This window comes from Podarcis raffonei, chromosome 1 (genome assembly GCF_027172205.1).
Source record: "Podarcis raffonei isolate rPodRaf1 chromosome 1, rPodRaf1.pri, whole genome shotgun sequence".
In the NCBI taxonomy this organism is placed as follows: domain Eukaryota; kingdom Metazoa; phylum Chordata; class Lepidosauria; order Squamata; family Lacertidae; genus Podarcis; species Podarcis raffonei.
This window is the reverse complement of record NC_070602.1, coordinates 66,083,597-66,097,247: the sequence shown is the minus strand read 5'-3', so window position 1 is coordinate 66,097,247 and position 13,651 is coordinate 66,083,597. Positions and strand designations below refer to the sequence as shown.

General features: G+C 40.9%; 1 protein-coding gene across 1 annotated transcript in view; it reads right to left on the bottom strand.

The window, feature by feature from the left end:
- SPON1 (spondin 1) overlaps positions 1 to 13,651 on the bottom strand; it is a 278,300-nt gene that overhangs the window by 10,670 nt on the left and 253,979 nt on the right. The window contains exons 9-11 of the mRNA XM_053390557.1: positions 3,853 to 3,993; positions 2,684 to 2,762; positions 12 to 194 (exon numbers count right to left, since the gene is read on the bottom strand). Coding sequence (XP_053246532.1) covers positions 12 to 194; positions 2,684 to 2,762; positions 3,853 to 3,993 — 403 coding nt within the window. The remainder of the gene's footprint in view (positions 1 to 11; positions 195 to 2,683; positions 2,763 to 3,852; positions 3,994 to 13,651) is intronic.

Here is a 13,651-nt window from a genome sequence, read left to right as displayed (position 1 = left end):
CTCTTTCCTACCTTCATCACTGCAGCCTGGGCCCATGCATGGCTGAAAGTCCTGCGTTTCTGGGCAAGGCACACTGAGGTCAAGTTGAGCTTTGAGCATCCTCTGCCTCATCCGCTTGCCCTTTTCACACGTGGAAGAGCTACAGGCTGACCATGGGGACCAGTTGGAATAGATGCAGGTTTCTGGAGTGTCGTCTAAAAGCAAAAAGCAAAAAGAAACAGTTACTCACATGGTGCATAATAATTACCCTATGGAACTCACTGCCATAGGATATTAAGACAGTCACCACCATCACAAATGACTTTCCAAAGGACAAACAAGCCTAGGGATGAATTTCGCCGATACCCCCGTTTATCTATTGTGCCTTCTGTTTTCTTTATCTTCTCATATCTCGTTCATTTCTGAACACTTCTTGCCATAGGCTATCTGGCTTTCTCAGCTATGTACACAGGTGCTCACAGAGCATCTTAGATTAGCCGCTCAAATTATTTTGCATGCAAACACACACACGTTTTCAGTGTAACATTGCCAGCCAATCAAACTATCCCGCTCAAATAGGTTAAGGGTTTTAATAACAAAAACAAAACTCTTCTACATGCCTCCTAGTGTGATATTATTTCACTGGGTATGCCAGGGATTGAAGCTGGTACTTTCTGCAGGAAGAACATGAGGTGCATCTCTACAAAGCATCCTTCCATATGGAATGACAGCCATGCTCTTTTCTACCAGTTTTTGAGTTGCCTGGTGTGATATGTTGCTCACTTATTCTGCGTGTCAGTTCACAGCTTTGAAGACAACTAGAAGACTGCATAAAGAAGCATATTAAGTGGCTATTCCGCAGTAATGGATAAGCCAGAACATCTTCCAGTAGAATTTAATGAAAAATCTTCCTGTTTAGTCTGCCTTTCAGCAGCTATTTCCTGTTATGCTGCTCCATGCTCCAAACAGTACAGGACAAGTCAGCAGTTGCAGCATGGTGCTAAAGAAGATGGGAGGGCCAGAATTTCACTTCATTTATTTCTTGATTGAAGTGTTTATAATCCACACTTTCACAAAAGTATAACAAGGCAGTATGCAAGATTATAATAAATTCAGTAAAAGCACCAGTGAAAATATCATTAGGAAGATCAGTTGACTGAAAAAGAAAATCAAATTCCCAAGGCTAGTCTTTACAAGACAGTTTTCAGACGCTGTCTGAAAAATGGCCGAGATTATTCCTGCTGGACCTTCTACATGGCAAGGAGTTCTGCAGCACAGGGGCTGCCACACTACAAGCTCAATCCCATAGGAAAGGCCAACTGAACTTCAGTAGTGTGTGAGGAACCACCAGAAGTGCCCCAGCAGATCTCAATGATCAAGGTAGGGCTCAGGTGGTCCTTAAGACATTTTGGGCTCAAGTTGTTTAGGGCTTCGTGGATTAACACTAAAACCTGGAACCTGGCCTAGTAAAGATAAAGAACCCCCGGACTGTTAAGTCCGGTCAAAGGCGACTATGGGGTTGTGGCGCTCATCTCGCTTTCAGGCTGAGGGAGCCGGCGTTTGTCCAAAGACAGCTTTCCAGGTCATGGGGCCAGCATGGGACTAAACTGCTTCTGGTGCAACGGAGCACCTTGATGGAAGCCAGAGTGCATGGAAATGCCATTTACCTTCCCACCGCAGTGGTACCTATTTATCTACTTGCGCTGGCATGCTTTCGAACTGCTAGGTTGGCAGGAGCTGGGACAGAGCAACGGGAGCTCACCCTGTCATGGGGATTTGAACTGCCAGGCTTCTAATCAGCAAGCCCAAGAGGCTCAGTGGTTTAGACCACAGTGCCACCTGAGTCCTACCTGGCCTAGTATCAAATTGGCAACTAGTGCAATTCTCTCAGCACTGGAGCAACATGTTGCCAGCAACCTGCTCCTCTAAGCAGTCTGGTCACTGCATTTTGCACTGGTTGCAGTTTCTGGACCAGATAAAAAGGGCAGTACTGAGAAGTCACACAGTCAGACGATGGCCGAAGTCATCCAGATATTTAATTTTTTTAAAAAGGCAACCTGCTCTGCAAGCAATTCAGAAATATAGGCTTGTAAATGTGCAATTCTAATGAGTTTTCAAAGGACAAGAACCCACAGAAATTGTCTGCATCCTAGACAAAAGTAGAAAAAGGCACAAATGGCAATGAGGCAATTAACTTTTGAATTTAAGAGATAACACCCTTTTTTACTTTTGAAAACAAACTCCATAATCTCTACGATAGTCGATTTAAGATACTAGTGCATATGGCTGAATCATTCCTGCTCTCATTTGAATTCTACACATATTATAGGCTTACAAGGGCAGCCTGTCCTCATAGACAAACACAATCATTAATAAAGAAGAGCAGTTAGATGAGGAAAATAGTAGAGCCTGACGAAGACCAACCCAGCGCAGGATAATAAAGTCAGTGGGATTAGGCTTCTTCTAAATTAGTATAGTGCTGCTTTCAATTCCAAAAAATTCTGCCTGCTGACACCATCACTGTGGGTGTTTATTAAGTAATGATGCTGGCTCCAACCACAAATGGGTAAGCAAATTGTTTTTCCCCCTTCCTGTTTTTAATACTGTCCTAATAATAATGCAGTAGGCGTGAAATATAGAGTAGCAGCACTGGAGGATGAAGCAAAACACAAACTTGTGTAAATAGAACATAATTAAAAAGTACCTTCATCTTCTGGAGCTTCTGCAGCAAGATCTGCAACAATGTCATCAACATTATCGGGGACAATATTGCACTGCTCTCCCTGCAAAGAAACATTTTCAAGTGTTTAAATTGGCAGATGAAACCATGCAGTTGCAGGCGCTGGAATGGAAAATCAGCTGCCTGAATATGCACAAACAAGATCTGTGCCCCTGGAGTGTAACCTAGTGAAGGCCTAGTGAAGTCATGAGGTCCTTTTTAAAATGTAAGTCTTGTGAATAGCCCAGGAAGCTAAAGCCTCAAGGGTACCTAGAATGAAAGCTGCTGAAACTTCTCTCTGGAGAAGTTTTCAAATAGGAGTCGGAAATGGCAAGCTAAGATGCAAAGGGGAATTTTGTAAAAGACAAGTGTGGTTTAAAAAGCTGGCAAGGTGGGAAAACATCCAATGTGATGATCTCATTAGTCATAATGCCAGATGTTACTGGGAGGGCATGTGGGGAATTATGGGGTTGTACCAGCACTTGCCTTTCTGTTTGCCTGATGGAATGATCTCCCTATGCTGTTCTGAGAGTTCTCCAAACGCTCAGAGGAAGATTTGGAGAGGGGCGAGGGGGGGGGGGAGAGTCATTTTGTGTTTGCAGGAATCCCTGTGCTGGCTTCTGCTAGCTCAGTGAGTTAGTTGACTACCAACCACAGTCGGAAGCAGTTATGCATACCCTGAAATCATCTGCATAGGAAATAAAGAGTAATCCAGTTCTCTGGTTTTCTCATACCCAGTGCTGCTAACCTTTGGTGGGTCCTTGAAAAACAAGCCTCTAGGAGGGGTTCCATTCATACTCTAACGTATTGGCAAGAAGTGGTCATCCTCTCAAGCAAACTGATTGGGGCCTATGCATCCCTTAACTGTGATTAAAGTGAAAGGTAGTGAATTTGCTCAGCTGGGTACTCTGGAGAGGCACTGTATGAACTTGTAGCTCCCTCTCAGTCACTTAACATTAAGAGATTGGGACCCTCATGTCTCCACTGACCCAACATAGACAGAACGATCAATTCATAGCTTCTCATTGATGCTTCTTATGCATCAGTTGAAAAATCTAGTAATGAACAAATTAGTTCTATGTTCCAGCTTTATTATTAGTTTATCCCCACCCCCCATTCAATTTGTATTGCTGTAAGGAATGCCATACTGGTACCTTCCGTGCAATCCTTTCAATGACAACTCTGGCTACTGATTTAATGGATCCTCCTTCTGGGTCATAAAAAGGACTCTGGGGATGGTCGAGGCTGGTGAGAGGCCTTATCTTCTCTTGAGGTACTGTTGGTTTGTTGGGTGACTGCAGCAGAAAGATATAGATATAGAAGAAACCCGTGATAAAAAGTGTCACAGTGAATAGTGGACACTCAGCACAAAAAATAATAGCACTAGAATCAAGAAGTACTCTGAAAAGTTTTCAGTTGTACACTACTTCCATTACAACTGACCTCAGATTCTGAACTCTTTATTATAGTATATATTTGTCATGACTGTCTATTTTTTATGGTTTTAGGTTTCTTTTTTTAAAATGCACCTGCTGTTTCTTAAAAACTGGGTTTTCTGGAAGTTTTTCTTGTACATTGTCTCTTGAAGACTGTATAAAAGACAATTAATAAATTAAAAACAACAGCCTGAAGCTAAAATGAAGACAAACTGGGAGCACATTAATTTATATATTTTGTGTCTTCAGCCCCAAAGTAAGAGTTACTCACAGCAAATACTCTATAAAAATATGGAATCAAATCAAATTACAATATGAACTAATTTGACAGCAGCAATACCAGAACAAAAAAAATAAAGCAGAAAAGCCACCAGAATTGTAACAGGCATTGTCTTATAAATCCTACAAATTCAATTAGAAAGCATGGATGACTTCTACAAACCCACCCCATCTTCCATTTCCACATTTCTGTAAAAATCAAAACACACTTCAAAATTTGAGCATAAATACATATTGGATGTCCGTATTCCCTAACAAATATTGCTGCACTCAACTATTTCAAGACATCAACTGCACAAAAGGTTTTGCGACCTTAGCACCTTACTAAAAATAAAAATCAATATAGCCAGAAAATAAACAGGGCAGTCTATTCAAATCCTAACTTTGTCTACACTTGCACATTTCTCATTAACTGCTCTCATACATATTCAGGAAGGTAAATATTTAATATAAAAATTGAATATCGCAGAAAACGTTGTGTTGACTCCTAGCGTGTGTCCATGAACTCTGTCTGCCAGTACTCATAAATCATTTCCAGTCTACACAATGACTTCGGGTTGACTGATCTACAGACTAAAGCAAGTTCTTGCACTGTACTTAAAATAAAAAATTAAAAAAATCTTGCTTGCTTGTTCTACCTTACACTTTGACATAAAAGGCAAAGTTCAAACAGAATGGCAAGAGCTTTCATTTGCCATCCCAATTTCAGTTCTCCCACCTATTCCTCTTGAGACTTTTGCCCTTCCTTTGTGGCTCCTGGAAAAGTCAGCAATGAAAACTTAGTATGGATGTCCTAAAGTTTTAAACACACCATCATAAATAAACACAACTCCACTGAAATGACAATAGAGAAGGTATTTCAACTGTATGTTAATGGATGAATAAACATAATATTAGGCAGAAATCTAGTCCCTACTTTTTATTTCAAGGGACACTCCTTAGAGTAGGACACCCATACAAACTCCTGTAAAAATGATAACCAACTAGACTAAATTGGATTCTTGAATAGCTTGGACTTTTTGTCCATATGGCATCCAGATTTGGGGAGGAGTCTGTCAATCCAAACCTAGTTATTACTTGTTTGCATGTGCATATTTTAAATTCTGATCCACAGCAAACAGATTCTTGCTAGTCTTTTAGTATAGCTCAAGCTGAGTGCAACCCACCACTCATATATCAGATACTCAACAACCTCTCTCCCACCCAGGTTTGTGCACTCATTTCTTCTTCATTTAAGCAAAGACTCTAGGTGATATTGTTGTCCATTCAGTGTTTTCTGAATTAGAAATAATATAGGAAGCTGCTTATACTGAGCCAGATCCGTGGTCCAAATAGTAGGGGCATGCACTGACCACAAGATTCATTTCAAACCCCAATTTAGCTCTTCAGAAAGAACAACCTTCCTTGTTCTCCGTGCTTCATAGGCTGCCTGATTCTGATCAGGGTTCATCTGAGTCTGCTCCATTCACTACCACTGCCTTCAGTATTGGGAAATAAAATAATGGTTACAGTGGTACCTCAGGTTAAGTACTTAATTCGTTCCGGAGGTCCGTACTTAACCTGAAACTGTTCTTAACCTGAAGCACCACTTTAGCTAATAGGGCCTCCCACTGCCGCCACGCTGCCGGAGCACATCCTGAAGCAAAGTTCTTAACCTGAAGCACTATTTCTGGGTTAGCGGAGTCTGTAACCTGAAGCGTATGTAACCTGAGGTACCACTGTATATCCCCCACCCTTTCAAGATAAGTGGATCAAATGTGCAGGTAGTCTACGGAAACATTTTTGTTGGCAAAAGAGCCATATACCCTAGGAAACTTTATCAAGGCTCTGTGCCAGAAGTGGCCAAACCAGAAGTAGGTGGGGCCAAAGCCACATACACACCTCATTCCGTGCATAATTTTTATTAATTTGTAAAAATCAAAATACAAATCAAATTATATCAATACTCTTGTTTTTTACAGAGAAAATAAAAAGGACTTCCTTCTGCCATTCCACGAATCGTCCATAATAACAAAAAAATAAATAAATCCGCATTCCTTTGTATGTAGTGCCATAAGTCACTCTCATTCTTCCTTTTTCCATAGGCATTACCCTTTGCTTCTACAGAGCACCTTTGAAACCCACTAGTGTTATCTGTTCATCAGTTAAGCTTTTCAGATATTCCGTAAAACTTTCCCAATCTTTGACAAACCTCTGATCTTTTTTATATCTAACTTTTCCTGACATCCTGTCCATCTCCACATAATCTAGTAGTTTGGCTCTCCATTCCTCTATAGTCGGCAAACTCTCTTGTTTCCAGTTTTTGGCTATCAACACCCTTGCTGCCGTTATAGCATATTGGAACAGTTTGCAGTCCTTCTTTTTTATCTCCTTTCCTACCAAACCTAGTAAGAACGCCTCTGGTCTTTTAGCAAAAGTATATCTTAACATTTTCTTTATTTCATTGTGTATGCTTTCCCAGAACTCTTTGACCTTTTGGCATTCCCACCACATGTGGTAGAAAGTCCCTTCCCTTTCTTTGCACTTCCAACATTTGTTGCAAGATCCGTACATTCTGGCTAATTTTACCGGGGTCAGATACCAGCGGTAGAACATTTTCATTAAGTTCTCTTTTAGTGACACACAGGCCGTGAAATTGAGGTGATGTTTCCAAAGTTTTTCCCACTCTTCAAAATAAATGTTACGGCCAAAATCTTTAGCCCAGTGTGTCATTACCGCCTTAACCTCCTCGTCACCTAAATTCCAATCTAATAGTTGTTTATACATTTTGGATAGAGTTTTTATGTTATTCTCCAAAATCTCAGATTGGAATCTGGACTTTTTGTCAGCATATCCTTTGCCTTTAACGTCTTTCTTAAACATATCGTTTATCTGATGATAATGTAGCCAGTCATATACTTGGGATTTGACCTGCTCAAACGGCCTCATTTTCCACTTTCCTTCCGCCTTCATTAGGAGTTGTTCGTAAGTTGCCCAATTGGCTCTCATGTTGGTCTTTTTAACCGACATAACCTCTAATGGAGACAGCCATTGGGGTGTTTTGGGTTCTAACACATCCTTATATCTTTCCCAAACCTCTATCAGGGGACCTCTAAATATATGATTCCCGAATCCCTTATGTCCTTTCTTCCTCCCATGCCACAGATAGGCATGCCACCCTGATCTATTGTCGTGGCCCTCTAGGTCTAACACTTCCGTATCTTCCAGTTTTATCCATGTTTTGACCCAGCATAAGCAGGATGCCTCGTAATATAATTTTAGGTCTGGGAGAGCGAAGCCTCCCCTCTCTTTTATATCCGTTAATAATTTAAATTTTACTCTCGGCTTCCTCCCCTGCCAGATGTATCTAGAAATTTCTTTGTGCCAGGTTTTAAATATCTTTATATCTTTAATGATCGGGATATTTTGAAAAAGAAATAGGATTCTTGGCAGTACCGACATTTTAATTGTAGCTATTCTTCCCCAGAATAGCAATTTGAGCCGACCCCACGTTTCTATATCCTTCTTGACCCCTTTCCATACAGTTTCATAGTTGTTTTTAAATAAGTCTATATTTTTTGGTGTTATCCATACCCCTAAATATTTCAGCTTTTTTGTCACTTCTATTTCTGCTTCTCTTTGTAATTCCTCCAATTTGTCTAATTGCATATTCTTAGCTATTATTTTTGTTTTCCTTTTGTTTAATTTGAAGCCCGCTACTTCCCCAAATTGGTCAAATTCTCTAAGTACCTCTTTTATTGAATCCAGTGGGTCTTCCATTGTTACAACCAGATCGTCTGCGAAGACTTTAGTTTTGTGTTCGTGATGGCCGACCCTGATTCCTTTTATTCCTTTATTATCTCTGATGGAGTTTAGTAGTACTTCTAATATCGTTATAAATAACAGTGGGGACAGTGGGCATCCCTGTCTTGTTCCTTTAGTTACTGTTATTTCTTCTGTCTCCACATTGTTTATCAACAATTTTGCCCTTTGTTCCGTGTAGATTGCTTTTATCCCGTTGTAAAATTCAGTACCTACTTCCATGTGTTCCAGTTGTCTCAGCAAAAATTCCCAGTTTACGTTGTCAAACGCCTTCTCAGCGTCCACGAATAACAATATGCCTTGTTTGTCGCATCTTTCTGTTAAATATTCTATTATATTAATAATGTTTCTTATATTATCTTTCATTTGCCTACCCGGCAGAAAGCCGGCTTGGTCTCTGTGGATATTTTTTACTAAGATGGCCTTGTATCTTCTTGCAAGGACTCCCGCGAAGATCTTATAATCTATATTTAATAGGGAAATAGGTCTGTAATTTTTAATTTGTTCTAAATCTGAATCTTGTTTTGGGATTAATGTAATCAGCGCCTCCTTCCACGTCTCCGGTATTTCTCTTTCATTAAGAATGTTGTTCATTACTTCTTGTAGTGGAGTCAGTAGAACCGGTGCCATTTCTTTATAATATCTACTACTAAACCCATCTGGGCCTGGGGCTTTCCCGTTTTTTAAATCTGTTATTATTGCTTTGATTTCCTCTATCTCAATTGGGGCATTTAATTTCTCTTTATCTGCTGGGGGGATCTTATTGATGTTCTTAATCGTTAAATATCTCTCTATTTTTCTGGTCCTATTCTTTCCAGTATTTCTAAAGAGCTCTCCATAGAAATCCAAAAAAGCTCTCCTTATTTCCTTAGGTTTGTTTATCTCTTCTCCTTCCACCACTATCCTGTTTATCGTATTCTGTTCCTTCCTTTTTTTCAGTTGCCAGGATAGTAGCTTTCCCGTTTTGTTGGCATGTTCGAAACTCCTCTGTCTCAGTCTTTTGATTTTCCATTCTATCTCTCTATTTACCAGCATTGTGTATTGTGATTGTAAAATTTTTATGTTCTCTTTTATTTTCTTATTTTTTGGGTTTTGAGTTAATTTCTGCTCATTCTCTGCTAGTTGTTGTATAATTTCTTTTTTCCCTTTTTCTCTCTTTTTATTCTTGATTGCGCTCTGCTGGATAAAAAAACCCCGCATCACCGCCTTACCCGCGTCCCACACCACCTTCAATTTTGTGTTGTTGTCTAAATTGTCCTCAAAATATTCTTTTAATCTGGTTTGGGCTTTTTCTACTACCTCTTGGTCGTCCAATAAGTAATCTTTAAGTTTCCATCTATTTGATCTGCTTTCCTGCCCTCTTAGTTCCATAATTAATGGATTGTGGTCTGAAATTGTTCTAACCTGAATCTCCACCCGTACCGCTCTAGTAGTTATCTCTTTCGAAATCCACATCTGATCCAATCTTGATGATGAATCATTGGGTTCCGAGTGGTAGGTATATTGTTTTTCCATGGGATGATTGAATCTCCAAATGTCTACCAAATTGCAATTTTGGATAAGGGAAAAAAACGCTCTAGGTAACTTCCCTTCTCTACCCTTTGTGTCCCTCAATCTGTCCATTTCTAACGACGTCACTCCGTTCATGTCTCCCAATAGTATAATTTTCTCATCGGCATAGTCATACAACTTTTCTTCCAATCTCCCATAGAACTCTGACTTGTTATCATTGGGAGCATATATTCCCACTATTATTATCTTTTCTCCCTGCCAATTTATTTTTACTGCTATTATCCTTCCTTCCTCGTCTTTAAATAACTGTTTCGCTTCAATTTGTTTTTTTATATAAATCACCACCCCCCTTTTTTTCTTCTGGTCTGAGGATACAAACTCGTTCCCCAATCTTTGATTAATCAGAATCCTTTTGTGCTTTCTCGCAATATGTGTCTCTTGGAGACAGATAACATCCAGACTTTCCTTCTTCAAGATATGTTCAATTCGATTCCTCTTTCCCCTGTCATTCATCCCATTAACATTCCAACTGTATACCTTTAACACCATTGTGATTTAATTTGTAGGGAGAAAAAAGAAAAGTGAACAGCTATAATTTCCTTTTGACCTTCCTCTTACGCTTCCTCCCCCGTCCCTCCCCCCTCTCCCTCCTCCCCCCCCGAACTTCCCGTCTCCCCCTCCAGAACTCCTTCCGATCCTATTCCCCCGTCTTTACCCTTTTCCTTTTGTGGTTTAAGTTCTTTGTATTTCCTTAAGAATTTATCTGTTTCTCCTGGATTTGTCAATTTTTGTCTCTTGCTCCTATATGTAAAGGAAATGCCTTCAGGAAACTCCCATTTGAACACAATGTTATTTCTTTTAAGTATCTGTACCAATTCTTTGTAGGAATCTCTACGTTTTAAAAGCCTGACAGGAATGTCTTTAAAAATTATTATGTTGTTTCCTTCAATGTTTAACCTTTTCTCTCTGTTTTTAGAGAGAATTCTGTTTCTTATTTCCCTGTCTTTGAATATTATCAGGCAGTCTCCTACAAATTTTTTGTTCCCTGGAGGCTTAGTTTTTAGTCTGAAAGCCGATTGCACTGCCCTTTCTACCTCTTCTGGTGATGTTTCCAACCAAAGGGCTAATTCTGTTATTAATTTCTCTTTTATGTTTTCTCCCTGAACTTCAGGTATACCTCTCATCCTAAGGTTAGCCTCCCTCTGTCTGAGTTCATTCAAAGCAATCCAATCTTTCATATCCTCTTGGCTCTTGTTCAAATCCAGTATCTCAGCTTTAATTTTCTCCTCCTCACGTCTTACTTCCTTTAGTTCTGCTCTGGTCTTTTTCATCCCTTCCTCCACTGACTGTGTCCTCCTGAATACCTCTTTGAGTTGACTCTTTAGTTCATTAACTGTTTCGTCTAACTTCTTATCTACCTCCCCAATTCTGTGCTCTACTTGTTCTAGCTTACATTCTACATTTTTCTCACTCTCCCTTATCTCCGCAAACATTCTTAATATCTCTGCCCTAAACTCCCCTTCCTGCTTTGATCCCTTTCTGTCCACTGGTGTTCCCCCTTCTGGTCTTTTCCCTGTGTTTGACATTCTTTGTTTTATCAGATATTAACTACACCCAACAGTATAATTATAACACTTCTGACCGGGTTTCAATTTCCTATTTAACCTGGTCCCCTGTTTTAACAGTCTTTTCTAACAGTCTTTCGGTTGCACAGTAGTCTATTAATTCCTTTTTTACCGTATTGTGACTTTGGGGTATCAGGGAAGGTCCTGTAGTTTTAAAGTTCAGGAGTTTGAAAAAACTTATGTCCGCAAAGTGATGTGTGCTTTCAAGCAGCACCAAAGTTCAGGGGTTTGAGAGCTCTTATATCCTCAGAGTGATGTGTGCTTTCAAACAGCACCGTATAGTCTTGTAGAGGTTATATTGGGAAAGTTTGTTCTCCAGATAGTGGATGGAAGGTCCACACCATCAGAGTCTCCCAGAAAATTCACTCAGAGTCTCCATTCCATTTTTCCTGGAGTTGGGGAAAAGGGAAGAAAGGAAAGAAAGGAGAGAAAAGAAAGAAAGGGAGGCGGGGGGGGAAGGGGGGGTACAGAGATACTGGGGAAGAGGTAACCAAAAAGTAAAAAGTAAGGTCAGGATAGAAATAGAAGTTCCCAAGCGTTATAAACACTTTATCCGCTAGATGGCGCTCTCTGTCGCTGAAGGCAGGCTTTCGAAGTAAATTAACCAAAGAGTCCGTCAACACCCGGTAATAGTTGTTTCCCAAATGCTGAGCAAGTAGCAAAAAGTTCAGAACAGAGATGTGCCCAGCTCTTCACTATAGTACCAAGAGAAAGACAAGAGCACAGCCACCAAGTTTTAGATCAGGTTAGACCTGTTGTGGAGTTGTAGATTAGTCCCTGATACGTTTTATTCTCCTTAATGGCGCCGCCAGCGCTTCTCTTCCACTTTTCTCTTCCGCGGTGGGGATGGCGTTTCCGGCGCCCTTCGTTTTAATAGATGGTTCTAATTTAATAACTTCGTCCTCTGTTCCCTGTTGAGTCACCCCTTTTTCTAAAGGGGGTCGAATAATTTTTAGCGTAAAGTCCTTCAGGGAAACGAAGTAATCACCGGTGGTAGCTCAATACACTTGCCTTGCTCTGCAGTTTCTCTCTGCGTAGCCACCGATCCCTGGTAACGGCAGAACCTCTAGAATTCCCTTCTTTCTCACTCCAGGTTTTTTTTTTTTCCGAAATAGTTTAACCTTCACGTTTTAACCACCCCCGGGTTTCTTGTTCACTGAAACGGTGTGCTAATCACCAGCGGGGTCTGGGCTGTCCGTTGCTCGGGGGGAGGAAATGGCTGCCGAGGACCTGCTGCTCTCCTCGCTGTTCTCCTCGCCTTACAAAGGTTACCTGACAGCGGGGTGAGCCGCGCTCGGTCTCTGCTGGCTCCCTGTACCTCCGGACACCCTCCGGATGTGTTTCTGGGGTGCTCTCGCCCTCTAGCACCCCCTTTTCCCCCTGTTTATCGGACTGGGTTCGCGCTCCTGGCCGAATCCCTTCCCGCACCGGAGACGCGCGCCGCCGGAAGTCTCAACACACCTCATTCATGCTAACACACACACACCTGTAAACATGCGGACACATACAGTATTCATCTATTCATTCTCTTTCTCATTCTCCATTCCTCCCCCTCAAAAAAAGAACCATCCCAGATCCCCCTGTATAATAGCATTAGAATTGTCTTTAAAAGGAGCCTTGCTGTTTGAAGAAATTCCAGTGCAATTCTTCCCTTTTGGGTGTCTCACAGCCCCCCTTATTTTTTGCCATGCTCCAGTTTCCAGCTTTGGCGAGGCTGGGTGGGTGGGTGGGGAGGTAATGGCTACAGGAAATGGTACCGTGGAGGCAAAGCCAATGGGAGTGAGGCTTGAGAACAGGGGCAGAAAACTGAACAGAGAAGCTGTGTGTGCCTCATAAGGCCTGTGGGCCACAATTTCCACCCCTGCTTTAAAACCATAGCCATTTAAAAAAAAAAAAAAAAAACACCACAACTTTAAAGCACAAAGGGGAGAAAAGATCCACCTGAATATATACTATAAATTGGCTTTTATCAGTTAGCTTCTGCTCATTCTATAACACCAGACGTTTGGCATTGCAAGCTTTCTTAAAAGCCTCTTTTGCAGCATGACCGTAGCATGCAGGAAGGTGGCAGAAGCACATAAAGAACAGGGACCCTTTGCTTTGTCTAGGAAACTATGAGAAATATCTGGCTAAAGGCTTTGCTGCCACGATCAGCTCAGACTCCTCCACTAGGAACCTGCGGCGGGCTTTTTTATTTCTATGACAGATAATTTTTACTGTTTTTATTAGTTCGGCAGTCAGTTTAAAAAAAACCACCCCATTCCACAGAATTGTCAGAAGACAAGCAATATGCAGCTGGA